At 42.9% G+C, this 18,755-nt stretch overlaps 2 protein-coding genes across 11 annotated transcripts in view; one reads left to right on the top strand and one right to left on the bottom strand.

Moving 5' to 3' along the window:
* The window catches only part of camk2g1 (calcium/calmodulin-dependent protein kinase (CaM kinase) II gamma 1), a 53,009-nt gene extending 47,516 nt beyond the window's left edge, over window positions 1-5,493 (top strand). For all 9 annotated transcript variants that reach the window (XM_035533382.1, XM_035533380.1, XM_035533379.1 and 6 more), the window contains 4 exons: window positions 1,651-1,726; window positions 1,907-2,001; window positions 2,205-2,453; window positions 2,574-5,493. In XM_035533382.1, the coding sequence (XP_035389275.1) occupies window positions 1,651-1,726; window positions 1,907-2,001; window positions 2,205-2,437 (404 nt within the window). In that variant the 3' untranslated portion in view covers window positions 2,438-2,453; window positions 2,574-5,493. The remainder of the gene's footprint in view (window positions 1-1,650; window positions 1,727-1,906; window positions 2,002-2,204; window positions 2,454-2,573) is intronic.
* Window positions 5,494-5,907: 414 nt separating this feature from the next.
* ndst2b (N-deacetylase/N-sulfotransferase (heparan glucosaminyl) 2b) overlaps window positions 5,908-18,755 on the bottom strand; it is a 44,418-nt gene continuing 31,570 nt past the window's right edge. For both annotated transcript variants that reach the window (XM_035533373.1, XM_027010424.2), the window contains 13 exons: window positions 13,154-14,500; window positions 12,127-12,214; window positions 11,837-11,991; window positions 11,213-11,398; window positions 10,809-10,937; window positions 10,522-10,704; window positions 10,267-10,363; window positions 9,689-9,812; window positions 8,634-8,808; window positions 8,288-8,458; window positions 7,915-8,024; window positions 7,676-7,778; window positions 5,908-7,137 (listed from right to left, as the gene is read on the bottom strand). In XM_035533373.1, the coding sequence (XP_035389266.1) occupies window positions 7,012-7,137; window positions 7,676-7,778; window positions 7,915-8,024; window positions 8,288-8,458; window positions 8,634-8,808; window positions 9,689-9,812; window positions 10,267-10,363; window positions 10,522-10,704; window positions 10,809-10,937; window positions 11,213-11,398; window positions 11,837-11,991; window positions 12,127-12,214; window positions 13,154-14,176 (2,670 nt within the window). In that variant the 5' untranslated portion in view covers window positions 14,177-14,500 and the 3' untranslated portion in view covers window positions 5,908-7,011. The remainder of the gene's footprint in view (window positions 7,138-7,675; window positions 7,779-7,914; window positions 8,025-8,287; window positions 8,459-8,633; window positions 8,809-9,688; window positions 9,813-10,266; window positions 10,364-10,521; window positions 10,705-10,808; window positions 10,938-11,212; window positions 11,399-11,836; window positions 11,992-12,126; window positions 12,215-13,153; window positions 14,501-18,755) is intronic.

The following is an 18,755-nucleotide window of genomic DNA, read 5'->3' as shown; positions in this document are numbered from 1 at the left end:
TTGTGTTTGTTGCACTTTTTTGCACCAGATGAATTGATGTGTTTGGCTTTCTGGTGTGCATTTGCTACAGGGTAGGGCATTAAGTTGCTTGTCTTCATGGTTGATGTGATGTTGCTTTGCCTTTGCTTTGTGTCATTGGTCGTTTGAGAGAATGAGGTCGGCCTTCAGAGAATCAGTCTATCAGTAATGCAGTCTGATCTCAGACTATGCCATTTTTTACTTTGAATCTTGAATCATTGCTGTTTTTAAGGAACTAGTTATTCAAGAAGGCTTCCTTAAACCTTGGTTTCCTTTGTGTGTTTGCGCTCACTATAAAGATGCTAGGAAGGTTTTTTTAATTTCTTCATTCAGTCATAAGAGCAGCAGTCTTTGTCATAGAATGTTAGACCTTTATATATTAGATCTTTATTGCTGAGCCTTTGTGGGGTTTTTTCCGTCTTTTTGTAATAATAGTGGAGTAACAGAAAAATGGTGGCTTTCAAGTCTTACAAATTTAGAAAACTGTCAATGGCCTCTGATGTTGGAAGAAGATACAGTGGAACTATAAAGGCAAGATGGCCATAAATTCATATTTAATACATATATAGCATTACAGAGCAAGGAAAAAAAAATCCAAAATGAAAAATGCATATTTATGAAACGAATGGTGCAAACTACAAAGATTACACATTCAAAGCAAATATTCAAACCCAAACGTCGTCCTAAACAACCCTTTGACATTTTCTCCATTTTGACCGTTGTTATTGTTGTTGTTTTTAATAAGGGCTTTTAAGAGTTCTTCTTTTTTCTTTATCGCTTCTGGTTTTTCACTTATTTACAACTTTTCATAAATTTCATAAACATTGAATTTTTTCCTTCATTTGTTCATTTACTCCTAACTACATTGTTTATGTGCACTTGCTTTTGTGTCTGTATTGGGTAATATATGAAGTGTAGCTTCTACAGGTGTGGAAAAGAGCTTTATCTTGTCACATCAAAAACAACTTGCAATAACCTTAGTCAGTCTACATCATAGTGAACACCGAATACCAAGCAGCTGAGTGTGCACCTTCTTTACTATGTGAGCTTGGGTTCTTTGCATCTGTCATCATCATATAGTATGAGTTACACCAAGCAAACTGTGGACCAGTTCGGGGCATGTCTCATGCTCTTGAGCACGCTCAGTCTGTTCCTCATGCCATGGCTCATCAGGCCGGCTTTGTGTTGGCAGAAAGTGGGTCCACAGTCCAGTGTAAGTGCTTTGGGAAGTTCAGGATACACACACAAAAACACATTTAGCTTCCGTGCTGTTACTCTATGCTAGAAGAGGGAGGTACTAGATTGCATTAATAGTGACCGCGGTCAATTCGTTTTGGTCAGCTGCCAGCATGTAGGGATTTCATGAGGCAGGATTTATGTGGAATGCACTGAGGTATGTGATGGATCATACACACAGAGGGTCTATAAGAGTCATTTTTGTAGCGAAAAAGATCAGGAAAATCATAACGCTTGCTTACTTATGTCAGATGTTGACAATAAACTGCTTCTCCCTATTAATCTCCTCTTAGTTTTCAGAACCTTCATTCCTGTGTTTCACAATTTCCTGTCTTCCTCTGTCTTCCTACCACCCTTCTACACCCCCCCCCGCCTTTTTTTTTTTTCCTTGAGTAGCTCGTAAGCAAGAGATCATCAAGATCACAGAGCAGCTGATAGAGGCCGTGAACAATGGGGACTTTGAAGCTTACACGTAAGAACAGCACAAATACTTTGGTGTCTGAAGACTTGAACAGCCATGGCCCCTAGGAGCCCTGTGAAAAATTCAAAACTTGGTGTACATGAGTTTAGATTTTCAACGTGTTTTAAAAAAAGTGTACTGGTTCATGTTTTTGGAGTTTAAAATAATTATTCAAATTAATATCTGTTTTAGGAGAATTTGCGATCCTGGCCTGACCTCATTTGAGCCTGAAGCTCTGGGGAACCTGGTAGAAGGGATGGACTTCCACAAGTTTTACTTTGAAAATTGTAAGTCAGTCATACTAAAAAAGGTAACAATTCAAAGGCAGCATCTAGAGTACAGTTAAGAATAATTCTAATAAGGTGTACTAGACTGTCATATGCAGAACATAAATGACATCCCTGTACCTGTACGATATCCAACACTTTCAATTTTTGCTGTGCATAATATGTGCGAAAAGGTTTTGATAATATGCAAATGTGCTTGTTAGTGTTGAGTAAGAACAACAAGCCTGTGCACACCACCATCCTGAACCCCCATGTACACCTGATCGGGGAGGACGCTGCCTGTATCGCCTACATCCGCCTGACGCAGTACATTGATAGCCAGGGCCGCCCACGCAGCTGCCAGTCGGAGGAGACCCGTGTGTGGCATCGCCGCGACGCCAAGTGGCTCAATGTGCACTTCCACTGCTCAGGGGCACCAGCCGCTCCCTTACAGTGAACTTCGCAGGGCAAAGGCACGCACGCACACACACACACACACACACACACACACACCTACCCACCCTTTGCCTATTGTTTCTGCAAAAGCAAAAACATCTTACCATATTCTCATCAACTCTGTATCCTCTGTCCAGGTTGCCTGGATCCTTGATTGATGGGAGTGTTTCTTCTTTGTGGCCGGATGGACACACAGAGGCTGGCTGGACGACGCTGCAGACACGCCATTGAAGAAATTTGACAACATCCAGTCCAACTGTCAATACCACCTTTCCTGTCCAACCTTTGACCAATAGGAGCCGGCCACGGCGGTGGCCCCGCCCACAGGACGGTGCATGCATCTGACGCCCACATGGGGGCACTGTTTAGTCCTTTTTCATGGAACCATCTTTTTTGCCCGTTAAAGATGTCCAGGAGGTGTTGTAAGTACTGATTTATGACTTCATAAATATACTGTATATTGAAAAATGGAAAAAAAAACCAGAAGCTACAATCAAGTTTGAAAAACATTTATGTAAGTGAAATGGAATGGGGGTGGGGAGTCATTACAAAGAAAATTCACAAAAAACGACTATTGTTCCGAACTCTTAGTTTAGATGGGCGTAATCTAAATCCTCCATCTTGTATACTTTGTAGATTTTGGATACAAATTATTTAGAGAATTAAGAGAACATGTCAACTAATTAGAAAAAATGTCATAAATCTGAAGAGTACAGATGTACTTCATATCAAGAAGCACCAAAGTGTAGTGTTTAGGCTTTTAAAGAAGTCTTTTTTTTCTTCTTATGGTCTGTTGGAAGGGATGAGAGTTTCAGGGTTTTAGTATTCTGTTAATGGTGTTTTTTAATTTTTTTTTTTTTTTTTTTTTTTTTTTTTTTTTTAATTATCTTTGACTGGGGTTACATCAGAAAGTATTTTGTGTTAAGCGAATTGATTTTTAAAATAATTTTAACACTTTTTTTAAGTTAACCTTAATATACCTGTAAAGTTGGAGAAATATATATTTAAAAGAGATCAAGTGAAATAAGGTTCACCTCCAGGGTGTGGGATTTTTCATGTAACTCTGTTTAGTGTGTGTGTGTGTGTGTGTGTGTGTGTGTGTGTGTGTGTGTGTGTGTGTTTGCATGTGTGTGTGTTTATATGGACTCGTTATTAAACACATCACACTACTATATTATTCTAAGTAGATGGCTCAGCCTCTAGTTTGCTTCATATCAGTGTGTGGTTGAGAGCCCAAATGAACAGACCAAGTTCTATCAGAATAGCATTAAACACTAGTACACAGAGAGGCTTTTTCATTTTAGTTCTTTGCAGTCATTAAGATATGTCAGATTCTCATACACTCCCATGCACACTTACACCACACACAAGCCTCTCAAAATCCATTCCCAAAACCCATTACCCAGAATTCATAGAAGTTGGTCTTCAGATGTCTCCCATCTTGAGAAAGAAATTTTAGTTAGATGGCACAAATGCAAAGCCAGATTATGTAGCCTCTCTGGTGGTCAATATGAACCAAATACCCAAAAGGCACCTTGAAGATACCCTTAGTGATGGTGTATTGGGACATAGGTTTGGTTTTACTAAACCAAGGTTGAAGCACTGGCCGAGGACATGAATCATTTTTCTCAAACAAGATCACACACACAGCCTTCTCATATTTAGGACACTTGTGTGCAAGCACACGTAAATAACATTTTTGGAAATTTTTGCTGTTTTTAAGGTGGATTGTCTGAAACATCCTGTCCTGAATATGTTGTACTTGTGGTTCACACTGGTGATGGGTCTGTAAATCTGTGCACTCACTCGTTAAATCCATGATTAACATGGAGCATTGGGGGAAATCTCCTCACTTTATGTATGTTTACCTTATAAGATCACTCATGATTTACACACCTTTATATAAACTTGAGTCAAAAATAAGTTTCTCAAGAAATTATATTACTCAAATACAGGGTTTAAAGCACTGGTTATTATTAAGCTTATGGGTATTACAGCACAAGTAGCCAGTTCTGATTTTGCTATTTTATAGAAATCTATTCCTCACATATCCACTTCATACACAAGATTTGCGTAGGATATTGTAAAATGGAAATGTACTGTGTTCAGAAAAAACGATAAACAAAAAATCCAGTCAACCCCTTCTGTTGAAGATGTCTTTCTTGTGAAAGAAGAGTTTGGTCTGCGTATATACATGTAGTCTTCATGCGTCCATCGTGAAATGTAGGGCTTTCATACATATCAGCACTATAACTGCACATGTGTGGCTGAGCATCACCTTAAACACAAAGCCCTTTTACTGATGCCGTCAGACTCTGTGATGCTGTTTCATTTTTTTAGTTAAATTTTCCTTTTTGTGCTTTGCAAAACTGCTGCCTTGACTGGCCAGGTCCCATTTACTTATTAATCATTATTATGAATTTTAAATCCATCCAAGAGGTTTTTTTTTCAGTATAAGCTTGGTCCCTTCAGTTTCTACAGAGCAGAAGTGAACAGGGCTGAATAAAGGAGTGCAAATTAACTGATAGGCTAGCATCCACCCTCCCCGCAAAAGCAAGGAATAAAACAGGTCAGGACATTGACCTACCTGTCCATGAGGAAAATCCAAATATGCAGCTTAAACAATGAATATGCATGTGTACTGTTCTTGGTAAATCTTTTTCCACTGTCTGTGTTTACTTGATTAGAATGGAAAAATCTGTTATAGTTGCATCTCTGACATAAAAAAAACCACTCCATTGGGGATTATAAATAGGTTATGTACCACATCTAAAAAGAAAAATGGAAAAAAAATTAAAAACTGAAACAAAAATCTCAGCTTGGTATGCTCCCCTCATTCTAAGTAAATCTATTGCATTGTAATGGTATACTATTGGGCTACGTATATACTTGGACTTAAAACATGGATGCTGGATTTTGCATGATCATACATTTAATAAAACCATGAATTGACAACTATCAAGTGTTTGTCTGAATGCTAGTAGGCCTTCGTCATAGCTTTTGTAATTACTGAAACTTGATCTTGGAAGTATTTAATAAAGAGACCATTTCAGCACATGCTGCCGAGTATGCTCCATTGCTTTAATGAACATGTCTATGAAAGTCCAAGGACCAAAATACTCACTCCTACAAAACTCAGTCAGTCAGATTTAGCTCTCTCGCTCTCTCACACTCACTCGCTCACTTTTCTTCCACTTATCGGCAAACAAAGTTCTGTCTATAGCGGTTCCCAGTGGAGAAGCGCAGTCTTATTTATGGGCTGTACTTGCTGCTGGTGACCACCTGGGCCCCAGAGCTCTGAAATGGAGGGTGAGGCTCTTCTTTTGGTGTGGTGATTAATCAAACTTTCATGCTTCTCCTCCATTCTATCTCTCATCTGATAAACCAGGTTGCAGCAAGAGAGAGAACACGTCCTGCTTCCTCTTGCTTGCTTCACCCCACACATAATGAAAATGAGGTAACTCAAACGTCTGTCAGTCATCTTTTGCCTTTATTTGCAGATGTGAGTGTTGCTTGCTTCCAGGTTGATCAAATAAGACAACAGATCACACTACTGTTGATAGTTTTACAAACAACTTTTAACATATATGCACACACTACAAACACCCCCCACACACACACACACACTACTGCACACAAGCTGCCTGCCTTACCTGCAGTGTATTATTTAGGGCACAATGTGTGTGGGGGCATGGCATGGCTACCACACCCTTCCCACAGGCGCTTCCACTGTGGGACTGGGTAGTGCTGCTGCCTTTGATGGATAGCTCTGGCAGACGTGCTAGCCGCATTCACTGGCATATCCACATTTCTAGTATCATTTTCCTGGAGCCAAAATTAGTTTTAGAATAAACATTTCAAATTAAATTATATAAAGAAGCAACGTTCTCTCAGCAAGCCAAAACTGGCTGCAAGGTGCATTGTCCCTGTTACTTCTTACATGGTATGAGAAGCTGACTTGATCAAAACTGCATTTATCATTTGAAAAATCCATTTTAGTAGTCAGCAAACTCCTGCAGTCTTAGGAGGCAGGTGTTCAAATGCATCTCTGATCGGCTGAATTAAAAAATCTCTTCAAAGACCAACCACAGAATTTCCCAATAGCTAGTGAATTCATTCAAATCAACAAAATCTTTCTATCCTTTCACAAAACTTGTGTATATGCCTCATTTACCAAAGACTCCCTCTGTAGTTGAGATACTGCCAGCCCATAGGCATTCAGAAAATTGTGAAACACCATTTCCCACAATGCAAATAATGAGCTCCCATGTCTGTTACCCACAGTGCAACTAATGCGCTCCAACTTGCTTATCTTGGCCATTAAATAAAAAAGTGTACACTCCTCTTAAATTCATGTTCGAGATCTACTTGCACCGTGATTCCATTCTCCCACATATGTGGGTTTGAACTTCTGCAGACCCCTCGGATGGCCGGTCCTCTTGGCCAGGCCTCTGCGGTGTGTGGAGAATGAAGGAGCCATCTGTGCTCTCTCCTCTGGGGACACAGGGGCCCTGTTTCCTCCGGTACACAGAAGGACCCTAGCTGTGGTTCCATTCTGATGGGAGTTGTTGAATGTCAGCTCCAGCTGGAGTGGTGCAGCTCATCCCTGAGCCAGCTAGGCAGAGGCTGACCCAAACGTTTAAGCAGCCGGAGGAGCTCCACATTCTGCTCCCGGAAATGCTCAGACAGGAAGACCCGCGTCTGGAAAATGGGACACACACACACACACACACACACAGATATATTTTAATGCTTTTGCATTGAAACCAATGTATGCGCATTAATATGACAAGAGGTTCAAAGGTAGGTTTTATGAATGCCCCCATTAGCATAAAGCAGTACCGTACAATAAATAAAACCAAAACTAAATGTCATTTTACAAGTTTCTGCCATACTCCTTGAGTGTGACTAACAGGCTACTGTTCTATTTCTGCTTCCACTGGGTTTAAATATGAAACTGTACAATGCATCACACACCGCTGCATAACAATATCATTCATATCACAGCTAAGTGTTTTTGCAGAGTCATTAATCCAGTTGAAAATGGAATTGCAACATTTATAAGGGAGGGGGTTTTAACATTTCCATGTGACAGAATCCTTGTCACATTGGTTCTTGAAAGTTCATAAAGAGTCAATAAAAGTGATAGATGAAGGTTAATAAAAGAGTCATATTTCAAGTTAATGCATACTTCCAGACGCCACAGTGTTGACTGGGATGTAATGTAGTTGAAGGTTACCTCTCGGCTCATGTCTGGGTACTTCCTGCCTTTGCTCTTACCCAGGCAGCGTGTGCGACCCACATCCAGCCTCTGACACCAGAAGCCTTTACTCTCCTCAAACCTACACCAATAAAAACCCTGTTTCGGTTATAACTGCTTCCTAAAGAAAATCGTTACCACATGAGGTCTCTAAAAGATGTGAGAAAACTGTTGAATTACTCGACTACCCTGTGACATACAGTAATGGATGTTCTTACATCAGTGCTTGAGTGTAGTTGAAGAAAGGTGTGACTCCCAGAAATTTCTGCACACTATCCATCACTTGGGCTGGGCTAGAACGAAGCTGTAGTCCGTCGACAATCAGAAGCTAAGATCAACAAACGATCAGTGTTGGTTTCAGTGGCAGATTTGTGAAAGAATGAATATAAAGTCAGTAAGCCTTTAATGCAGATATCTGGCCTGGCAGCCAGCTGTGTAGCAGTATAATGGGCAGAGGTAGGAGAGCATGTTGAGACGGATCTAGTTGGCAGAGTTCCATGTTTTTATGCTCCAAGTACCTGACTTAAGTACCTAGTGGTGGAATCAGTGTTTGTTTTTGGTGTGGGTGTGTTATTGTTACTGTTACTGTACCTGGCTGGGCTGGTAATAGTGGAGCCAGCGCTCTAAATGGCTGCTGTAGTAGCCGGGCTGCAGGCAGCGGCGGTGCAGCGTGAGCAGGCCTGCTGGTGCCGATGGCCCTGCAGAGATCACCTGCTGGAATGTGTAGTTCAGAGCTACAGGATCCTGATGGGCCCGCTGATGCTGGAGATGCAGGGAAACGCAGAGAAAAACATAGTGGATGTGTGTATTTGTGGAACCACGAGACTACAGAGAGTCACGGACTACGATATGGCAATAGAAAGAGAGGATTTTTTATTAAAAAAAAAAACAAAAACACTTCTCTACAGCTGCTCTAAACACCTACACACACACAGACCTGGTACCAAGAATAGGCCCGGTCAGCAGGGTTGATGAGGATGGTTAGGATTTTGGCTCTTGGCAGCAGTGCAGCAGCTCTCTTTGGGACAATCTCAGTGTCAAAGTAATTAGCGCTCTTCTCAAACAGGAAGTCTGTGCTGACGTTGGAGGGCACAGGGAAGAAGTCCATGTACCTGATGGTAAAAAGAGCACAAGCTCAAACTCTTCCACCGTCCAATGGAGGAATTAGGAGCACCTACAAAGTCTATATAAAATGCACATTTGGGTCATTCCATGCCAGCTCACCTAGACCTCCCAGTCATATGGAATTTCTTGAAATATGTATTGTAAATATTTCATTCTGAATGTTTTACAATAATCAAGTGAATAAATAGTAATTAATTAATCAACAATAAATAACACTTTCTCATAAAGTTACAAGGAAATTGAAATAGTCCTTCTTGAGAAAATATACATACACTTTAAAGTATTGTAAAGTGGGGGCTTCAGCACCAAAGCTATATTTAGCAAGAACTGTGACACTTTATCAGAATCAAATAACTTCCAGATATCGCTATACTAGTAATAGTACACAAAAACAAAATTTGTTTTCATGAAAGTGGAAACAAGTGAAGATATTAATTTTTAGCAACAAGTATTTATAGTAATACATACTATATATTATACTTGGGGTTTCTTTCTTGGATGTTCAGTACCTAGTGCAGTGAAAATAGGCTAATACGGCTTAGAATACACATACAGAGAATTGCAAAAGTAAAGAAATTTAGCTCAGATTGTCAAGCTTCAAAAAATCTTAACTAAAAAAGGTATCTAGAATAGAGCTATAGGATTTTGCAAAGTCTCAAGGCTTTTAATAGAAGTTTTTTTAAAAGAACATCCATGACTTTAACTTGGGAGGTCAGGGGGGGTTGGCATGGAATGCCGCATTTGGCAAAAAACTGTCATTACACCTAACAAGTTACAAATTCAGATTGTTCCAATGAGTGTGTCCTTCAGTTCACCTGCTGTGGGTGGCGGGGGACTAAGAAAGCGTGTGTATGTATCCATTGTTACCAGTCAATGCCGCGCAAGTAGTTGGGTCCGCTGAAGAACTGCACCTCCTCAAAGGTGACAGGGCTGGAGGAGCTGGCTGTGATGGCAGGGTGGAGGGAGAGGAATGTGTGTAGTGCCGTTGACCCTGCAGGAGGTGCAGTTCAGCAGTCAGGAGTGACGCATGCACATCACGTACCTCACTGTGCAACCCCAGACATTTTTTAGCTATTATATGGGCAGTTAGTTACATTGCTAGATTTGCATGTAGAGAATGATGTAAAGCATAAATAAACATGAATAAAAAACAAACAATTAATACAATGTACAATTGCAAGATTTATACATGTTTTCCAAGGAAAAGTATAGGTAAATGTTTTGTCAATATCCATATCAGTTAAATTCAAAAGGAGAAAATTTCAACAAAATGTAGTGGCACTTTTCTTTAAGCAAATAAATACGTTGTACCCTTGTACAAAGTTTTAAACATGGTTTTCTTCAGTTTTACACAGTGTATGCATATGAACATATTTCAGTAATGGATTCTCAAAACAGCTACCAAGAATACAGAAATACAACATACACATTGGTGTGATGTTTACCTGTCTTCTGAGGGCCAATAACCAGAAACTTGGGCAGTCTATCACAAGTCTTCTCTTTAGACCAGATGTCTTTATGCCTCTTATCGTGACAAGGATTCTGCTGAGCAGAAAAATCACATTAGTCTAACCATAGCTAAAAGGATCACTACAAAATGTCACTGCTTAAGCAAAGTGGAACAGACAAAAATAGGAAGGTTAGGTTTTCAGCCAAGCAGCCTAGTTAATCATAGAATTCTGGGGTGTAATAGCTCAAACCTGCCACAGGGGGTCTCTCTCATCAGGGAAGATGTGGAAGTATTTCTCAGCCAGGCGGACTGGAGGCAGTGTCTGCAAACGCAGGTGAGTCCAACACTGCACAAACTTCACCAAAGATTCGAATGTGTACAGGCCCAAGCGGTCATTGCCATAGTTGGACAGATGGGTCATGAAAATGCTGACCTGAGATTGGGAGGGGGAGCAGAGTACAGCATATGAGGTTACAGGATGACCATCAGAGGACGTGTGTGTGTGTGTGTGTGTGTGTGTGTGTGTGTTTGACTAACAGGATTGAGCAGCACAGTAAGGAACAACTCTCCACCGCGGATGCTCTTGTCCAGTTCCTGAGGGCCTCCTGGGTAATCTTTATAGAAGATGGTATGTGTAAAGAGCCCACATGTCTGCCGTGGGAGTACCTGACAAAAGCATAACGACATTGGTGTATTTTAGTTAATATAATTATAATAATAACAATAGATAATGTTAGTTATTAATACATTATTATTATTATTATTATTATTAACAATAAAGAAGAAACCCGTTCAATTGATATATGCAATAAACAAATACTATGTAGAGAAAGATGTGTAAAACATCTATTAGGGGAAAAAAACAAAAAACAGCAATGAATCTGAACATACAGACGTACTGATTCATTTAGCGGTTAGTGTATGGGTGCACGTGCTCCTACGTGTATCTCACTGTGGATGAACCCCCTGCGGAAGCGGGCAGGTCTCAAGTGGGGGTACTCCTCTGTGCTGGTCACTGTAATGCCCCACACACTCTTCCAGGCCTGGTACAGCTGCTTGTGCACTGGGTAAACTCCTGAGTGGTGGGGAGCCACTGCGTAGCCCATGTCTGTAGGGATGCCGTGCTCCTACAGCCAAGGAGGCCAATCCAGGACAAGATAGCAGGCCATGATTTACAGGGTGAGGGCTTCTGGCCATTCTCACAGATTATGAACACATTTAAACTTTTTATAGCTGTACAATATGGGCAAAATGACTGTATGGTTATTGCATTACAACATATTCCCTGTGGCATATAACACTGGTGAATCCTTGATGTGACATGGTTAATTATTTTGACCAAAATTAATTATGTTTGCTGGACAATTAAAAGGCTGTGATTCATCAAAATGCCTACAAACGACTAATGTGGAATGCATGAGACAGGTCAGAATGTTTGCAGCATGGGGTTTGTTAAAGGGTTAATTTACATACTGCAGCTTGGTGTAATATCAATATAGCAAAGGCCAGTACTGCGACTGGGGGGAGGGTAGAGAGGGGGGGGGGGGGGGGCGTCGGTTACTGACCTGGGCAAACTGCTTGTTGAGTCTCATCTGCTCTGCGAGCACACTGACGTTATGGAAGAGGTGGGGCTGCATGTGGCTCCACATGTGAGGAAACCACCAGAACTCCTGCCTGTGTGTAAGCAACATGTCATCTCCTTCATCCTCCTCATCAGTGCCTGCTCGATGCATCAACACAATGTAGCCGCAAGACAGAGTAAGCCACAATCACAAGAATTAATGTGAAAGATCTTGAGCGAAATAGAACATGCCCATTCCACATTAATATGGCTACAATTCTCCACACTATGTACCTGTGTGGAAGAACTTTCCAGAGAAGCCAAGGTTGAAGGTGAAGTTGGGGACCAGAGAGCGAAGCTTGGTCTGAGTGTAAAGCAAAGCCTAGACAAAACAAGCACATTATCTTAGAGCACAGTCTAGAAAACACAATCAAGTTATGTCACAGAGCACAGTCTAGAAAACACAATCAAGTTATGTCACAGAGCACAGTCTAGAAAACACAATCAAGTTATGTCACAGAGCACAGTCTAGAAAACACAATCAAGTTATGTCACAGAGCACAGTCTAGAAAAAACAACCACATTATCTCAGTAATCCCACACAGAGACAAACTGACAGCTACACATGGAGTAGGGGTGGGGGTTGCTGTTGTGGAATCTGTTGTAAAGTTCCTCCTAGGGTGTAGGCTGCATGACGACCAGGGCAGACATGAAAGACAAAATACAATAACATCAAGACGGGAGTGGAAAAGAAATTTTAAAAAGATAAAATTGGAAGATAACAAGAAAGGAAAAGCAGATCTGGGGACTGAGAAAGAATGAAAAGGGAAGAGGAGCAAACACCACAGGCGCATCAGACTCAGCAGCACCCCTAGTGGTGTGTAGCAGGCTGAGCCACCACTCAAACCTAACGGGCGTATATTAAAAGGAAGCCAGACTCATTAGTCTTACACAAGCCTCCAGTGAGAGCGATAGCTCTCTCCCCCTGCAGCCATAATCATCACCCACTCAAAAGAACAGCAGAGGAAACCAATCCCCCTGATCCATATTAACCACGCTCATTCATTAGCCCCATTACAGTTATGGTGGAGCAGCCAATGAGCTGCTCCATAAGAAATTTTAAAATATGCAATGTGGGAACAGGTTCATTACAGATGAGGCATTTAGTCGAAATATTCAGTTGTTCTTTTTTAAATAAGGACATGCAAGTTATTCATATTTTCCATCAATTACACTACAGGGAATTCCTTGTATAATAACAGAAACTATGCTCCAGGTTAGGGTTCTGCATGTTAAAAATACCATGACTTGGATGTCTCACCTCCACATCAGCCACCTTCATGCGAGTTCCTTCCTTTCCAACAAAGATGTCATCCACATCCACTAGCAGAAATCTATCCAGTGATAGGCTGAGCCGCCTGCCTGTCAAATACCCCACTGCATCCACTAACAGTAGCTTGTGCAGCCAGAAGGACAGACTTCCACCGAAGAGCACGCGTTGGATCCCATCGTGAAGCCCGAGGTCTTGCATTACAGTAGCCATCAGCGTCCTCTGCAAGAAGGAATGTGCTGGTGGGTCGGTAGGCCTGGTGTTGGCCAGCAGCACAGGCTCATAAGTGCTATGGTTGGACAGGAATATGGTCCAGTTGTCTGCCGGCAGCGGGCCTGGCTCCAGTTCGCTGGGCCGGGTGACATAGAGGAGCGAGGCGGCCGGGTTGATGTGGTAATCCCACAGTGGTAGGTTGGAGCGCAGGAAGAGGGGGAAGCCCCGCAGCTGGGCACTGGACAGCGAGTTCCCATTCGCCCTGTAGAAGCCGATGATGCCCACGCCGTAGTCCTGGCAGTACTTGTCCAGCAGCTGTCGGTTCCAGGAGTCCAAGTTGACGTATTTGAGCAGGTTTTCATAGATGATCAGTGCATACCGCCCTCGGCCCCGCCACGCCAGCGAGGGCAGGTCACCTTTCCCGGGAGCAACTTCTGTGCGGTAGCGGAATCGGCTAGACTCCAGGATGGCCACAACTTCCTGGCCCAGCTGCGAGTAGATGCTCTCCACGAAGACCAGCACGACGGGCTCGGTTCGTGCCGCCTCCACCGCCCTCGCCACAGCCCGCCGCTGGCTCTCCTGGGAGGGCAGTAAGAGCGGAGACAGCTGGGTGCCGGCGACCGGGGCCGCAGCCACACAGTCCCCCAGAGGCAGTGGGGGCGCCTCCTTGATTTTGGGACCCCCACTGACGTGGTAGGCCAGGTAGGCCATGGAGAGCAGGCAGAAGAGGATGAGCACCAGGACCAGGCGGTGGAGGCCCTGCTGCCTCACGGACCGAGCCAGCCTCCGCATGCCAGTCATGTGGCAATGGAGAGATGGCAACCGGACGTTCGGGGAGAGACCAGGGGCCAGGGGAAGAGGGCACAGAGCGAGGGAGGTGCTGGGAGGAGGGGAAAACCAGGGCTGAATGTGACCTAACACACGACAATTCAGCCTAGGTGACCATGGCCCACATAGCCTGCCACAGGCTTGCCACTCCTCTCCTTCACCTGGCACACGGAACAGCTGGAGGATGGTGCAGCTTCAGACGATGAGAGAGGAGACCAGGGCTCTGGGCTTCTTTCTCAGCTGAGCTCCTCTGTTGGGTCATTCATCCCTTTGAGCCATGCTAGACACTGCAAAGAGCTGGCCAGAGATAAAGGTGGGAAGGGAAAGATGGAAAGGGGAATCACGTGGAGGTATGAGAAAAATATGATTACACATTAAGAAAGATTATTACAGAGCTTATTCAGAGAACTTTAGCAAACTAATATTGCTCAAGCCTAAAATAGGACATAGAACAAACAAGGAATTTAAATACGCACATGCACAGGTAATGACCACATTTTTGACCATTTGTTTATTTTCCTATGCTTCAGGTTTCAATGAATCCAGCCCAAGTCAGTGGGGCACTAGACCATGGCAGCAAGGCTGACAACACAACTCTGATGCCCATAAAAACCTGCTGACTCATCTGCTCAACCTACTGACCACACCACACTGCTTCAGCACCTTCAGAGATCGGGGCCCTCACTGAACACCTCGCCTGGTCTGAACAACCTAAATACTCAGAATATTTATTTATTACATTGGTATTCAAATCTGAATTCAATTTTCAATTTTTAACAAAAATAAGATAGCCAAACCTACCATTTATTGTTAATATGTGGAAAATGTAAAATGTAAAAAAAATGTACTGTGTACTGTAATACACAGTAAAATGAGCATGGGCTATCTGTGGATTTTTCTATTGGACTTCTATATCACACACACACACACACACACACACACACACACACACACACACACAGAGAGCACACTATAACAACTAGATCTTCTGCTCACTATCCTCTCCTGAATTGCCATAGTTGGTGCTTTAACCCACACCATCCCCTAATCATCATCCTACATATAGACTGTCACGTGTTTTTGGGAAAATGTGTATATGCATTGGGAGTCTATAGCATTGGAAAATCTATAGCATTTTAAGCAAATGTGTGTAACCAAGAGTAGCAAGAGTAGCTTTGGGTTGTTTACCATTTACTAAAGTCATACTAAAGTCAAACTAAAAGACTATCACTGTGCTTCATTGATACCATAGAAATAATATAAAGATATAGTAAATATGCACACTGTTACCTTTCAATACTGTGGAGAAATCAGATTTCCAGAGAGGAGTTACTATACTCACAGAAGCTCAGATGTTGAAAGCAATTCCAGATGGAAGTTAAGAAATTACAAAGTTTAGCCAGGAGTCACATCAATGTTTTATGAAGTAACAGATTAAAAACTTTTCTCTGTGAACCTGGAGCAGGGCGCACGAGCAGGCATAAAAGTTTGGAGACACATACACGGGTTCAGAAATATTTCTGAATGATCCTCATAGTGACTGTAGCAGGGCCTGCTGCCCATAGAGAAGATGCAGTGCTGTTAGTGATCACAAGGTGGCACAAGGGTCCCATCGTGCACTCAGTGGTAATGCATGGTACAACACAAGCAGCTCAGCCTCTCAGAGGGCTAACAGGCACCTAGCAGCATACCCTGAAAAACACCATCCTAAAATTATAAAGCAAGGCATGGCTGAACTCGAATGTCTCCAGTGATTCCAGCTCATCGTTACGCTTGGCTCCAGTGTAAGGTGCCATTATCTCCTGTCTGTCTGACAACCCTGTCCAACTGGGTTCCATTCTCCCAGGCTAAGGCAGACCCAGCTCTGTTACTGGCCTAGGGGCCAGCGCTCTGTATGAACACTGGAAACCATCTGCACTGTGGAATGTCTCCACTTCAGAAAGAGAGAGACAGACAGACAGAGGAGGGTGTCAGATGCCCTCTAGCTGAAACTTCATCTGCAGGTAATGTGAGGACAACAAATCCAGAAGGGATCATGAAGCCAGGAACTCTGGTTCACAGACGTTGGAGTAAGTAGGACAAGTTCCTTGACACACAACCATTCAGTAAACTCCAGGCATGCCACCAACTTCACACAGCTCTACACATCACTACTTTTTTCACACTACTCTACACATCACTACTGCACCCCTGTTTGTTTCCTCAGTTTGGACAGAGCACTCTCAAACCATTTCATTACGAGTTATACTGCGTATGACTATGTATGTGACAAATAAACCAAACTTGAAACTTGAAACTTTCTATACGCAGCTTACTTATACAAGCATGAAGTATGGACTTGTAACCTAACTGTTCTATATCTTTCCTGACAAGAACAAACAAATGAACAAAAAAAAAGCATTTGGAACTTGGTCAAAGCTAATTTGGACATGTTTGAATCCTGACACAGCCATTCCAGTGAACGTAACCTAACATTAAGCCTTGAGCCTTCGTCAGCTCATTAACCTTTAGACAGCTTCTTCACAGGTCTGTCGAATATTTGGACACTGGCCACATGTGTTTACCTTACGCAAACAGCAGCTGCTCTGGGACTGATAAAAGTGCCTCGTGAAAGCCAGAGGGACATGAGCCGAGGCTGGGGCAGAAAGAAGAGGCTAGAGTGGAGGAAGGAGACCGGTGGAAGCTGTCACCCTCTGAGGAGAGAGCTTTATTCCAGCTCTCTCTCTTCAGTGAAGTAAAACTCAAATAATCTCTCTCATTAGCCTAGGATAAATATTTAACAGTGGGGGATCTGAGATTAACAGCAGTTCTTTCACTCACAGATCCAGCTCCCATTTCTTCCCGAATATACAAAGCAGCAGCAAGAGTGAGCCAAGGGGATGAGAGTAGAGGAAGAGTGTGAAAGGGAGTATTTAGTGTTAGAAAAAGGAACTACACAACTGCCTGATGAAAAAAAAACATTTATGTGTGGTGGAACGTATGTGTTGGAGTGAATGAGAGTGAACGGTTAAGGCAGCAAAAGACATAGAGATTGGGAGAGGCAGAGAGTGTGCTTTTACTGCAGCTCCTGGTAGGGAGTATGGGGGTGTCACTCCCTTCCCATGCAGCCTGAGTCCCCATAATCTCACTCGGTGTGTCAAAACATTTCCACTTCCCCAGAGAGGACACACTCCTAGCGTCTGTGAGATGAAAGGTTCTCCTCATTTAAGCCAAGATCATGCAGCAGCCAGCCAGCCAAGCGTCAACACCCACACACACACACACACACAAACAATGACTAAGGGCCTTGCAAATCAATAAGTTGAAACTCATGAAGGGAGAAGAGAGAGCAGAAGATAAAGAGAGAAGGAAAAGAGGGATAGGTAGTGCAAGGGGGAAAGAGTGATAGGAATGAAGGAAACTAATGAAAGCAGCATGTATGTGCAGGCCTATCAAAGCTGGTTTCTACATGTTTTATTCACAAACCTGGACACCTTTTACATCAGGCTTGAATGTGCTGTAGAGCCCTTAAGGCTTTATCTGTCTTAAATAGGGAACACGTCAAGCCAAGACTTTTATCACTTTAACACACTGCCTCATTCACACATTCATAACAGACATGCTACATTCTTACTGTGCCAAAGAAAATAAGACTTTTAGATATGTCTAAAAAGTTATATTTACATGTAATCCATATTACACAATGAGTAAAAGCAAGGTGGAGACGCATGAGTGAGCATGAGCCAGTTTGTGTGAGGTGGTGCTGCAACTGAAGGAGGGCAGACTCGCAGAGGTCCTTGCTGCCATTCCACCACATCTGTAGTGGGACTTGAGGCCAAGGTCACAGAATGTATTAGTGTGAGCATTTGATGGCATTACACAGCCTAAAAGAGGCCTCTTCATCCCCTCATCTCCAAAACCAATACAGCTATAAATCAGGGCAACATGGCCAGCAAAGAGATGCACTGAACTCCTGTCAGCTCCACTTTGGAATATACAGTGTCTCACAGATACAAAAACACAAGCTATTATTAGTGCCATCAGGTCCCATTCCCACACTGAATAACTGACAGTCTGTCCCTCTCTTTCTCTATCTCTTACTCTCTCACTCACACACCACCCACACACACCTTTATTGCAGAGATTCAAGCACAGCAGGTCTTTACTGAATGCAGTGAAACCAAATCAAACCCACTGGTTTCAGAAATAAAATCAATTTTAATTAAGTTGCTCTTGTTTTAGGCTTGCACGTTTACTCCTTTTAGGAGAGGCATATCACCATGGAGATGTACTGACTGTTCCTCTCCTCCTCTGCTCCCTTCATCTCAGGCGTCTTCTTTCTGGGTTTATGCGGGGATGAAGGGATAAGATGTGAATTGTACCCCTGCTGCTTGGCCTACTCTGTGGTTCTCATGGTGAGCCATGGAGCAGAAAGCTCTGCTCCGCGGGGCCTGAGCTGTGACGCTTGATTAGCGTGGCCTGCGGCTCCAGTGCCCCTCCCAACAGGCCCTTCGCAGTCAGGGGGCCCAACCATATACTGCCTGTCAATCAGCTGCCCTTTCTAAGTCATTCA

This window comes from Electrophorus electricus, chromosome 14, assembly GCF_013358815.1.
Source record: "Electrophorus electricus isolate fEleEle1 chromosome 14, fEleEle1.pri, whole genome shotgun sequence".
Classification (NCBI taxonomy): Eukaryota; Metazoa; Chordata; class Actinopteri; order Gymnotiformes; family Gymnotidae; genus Electrophorus; species Electrophorus electricus.
Note: the sequence above shows the minus strand (reverse complement) of the source record. Positions and strands in the feature narration are given on the sequence as shown.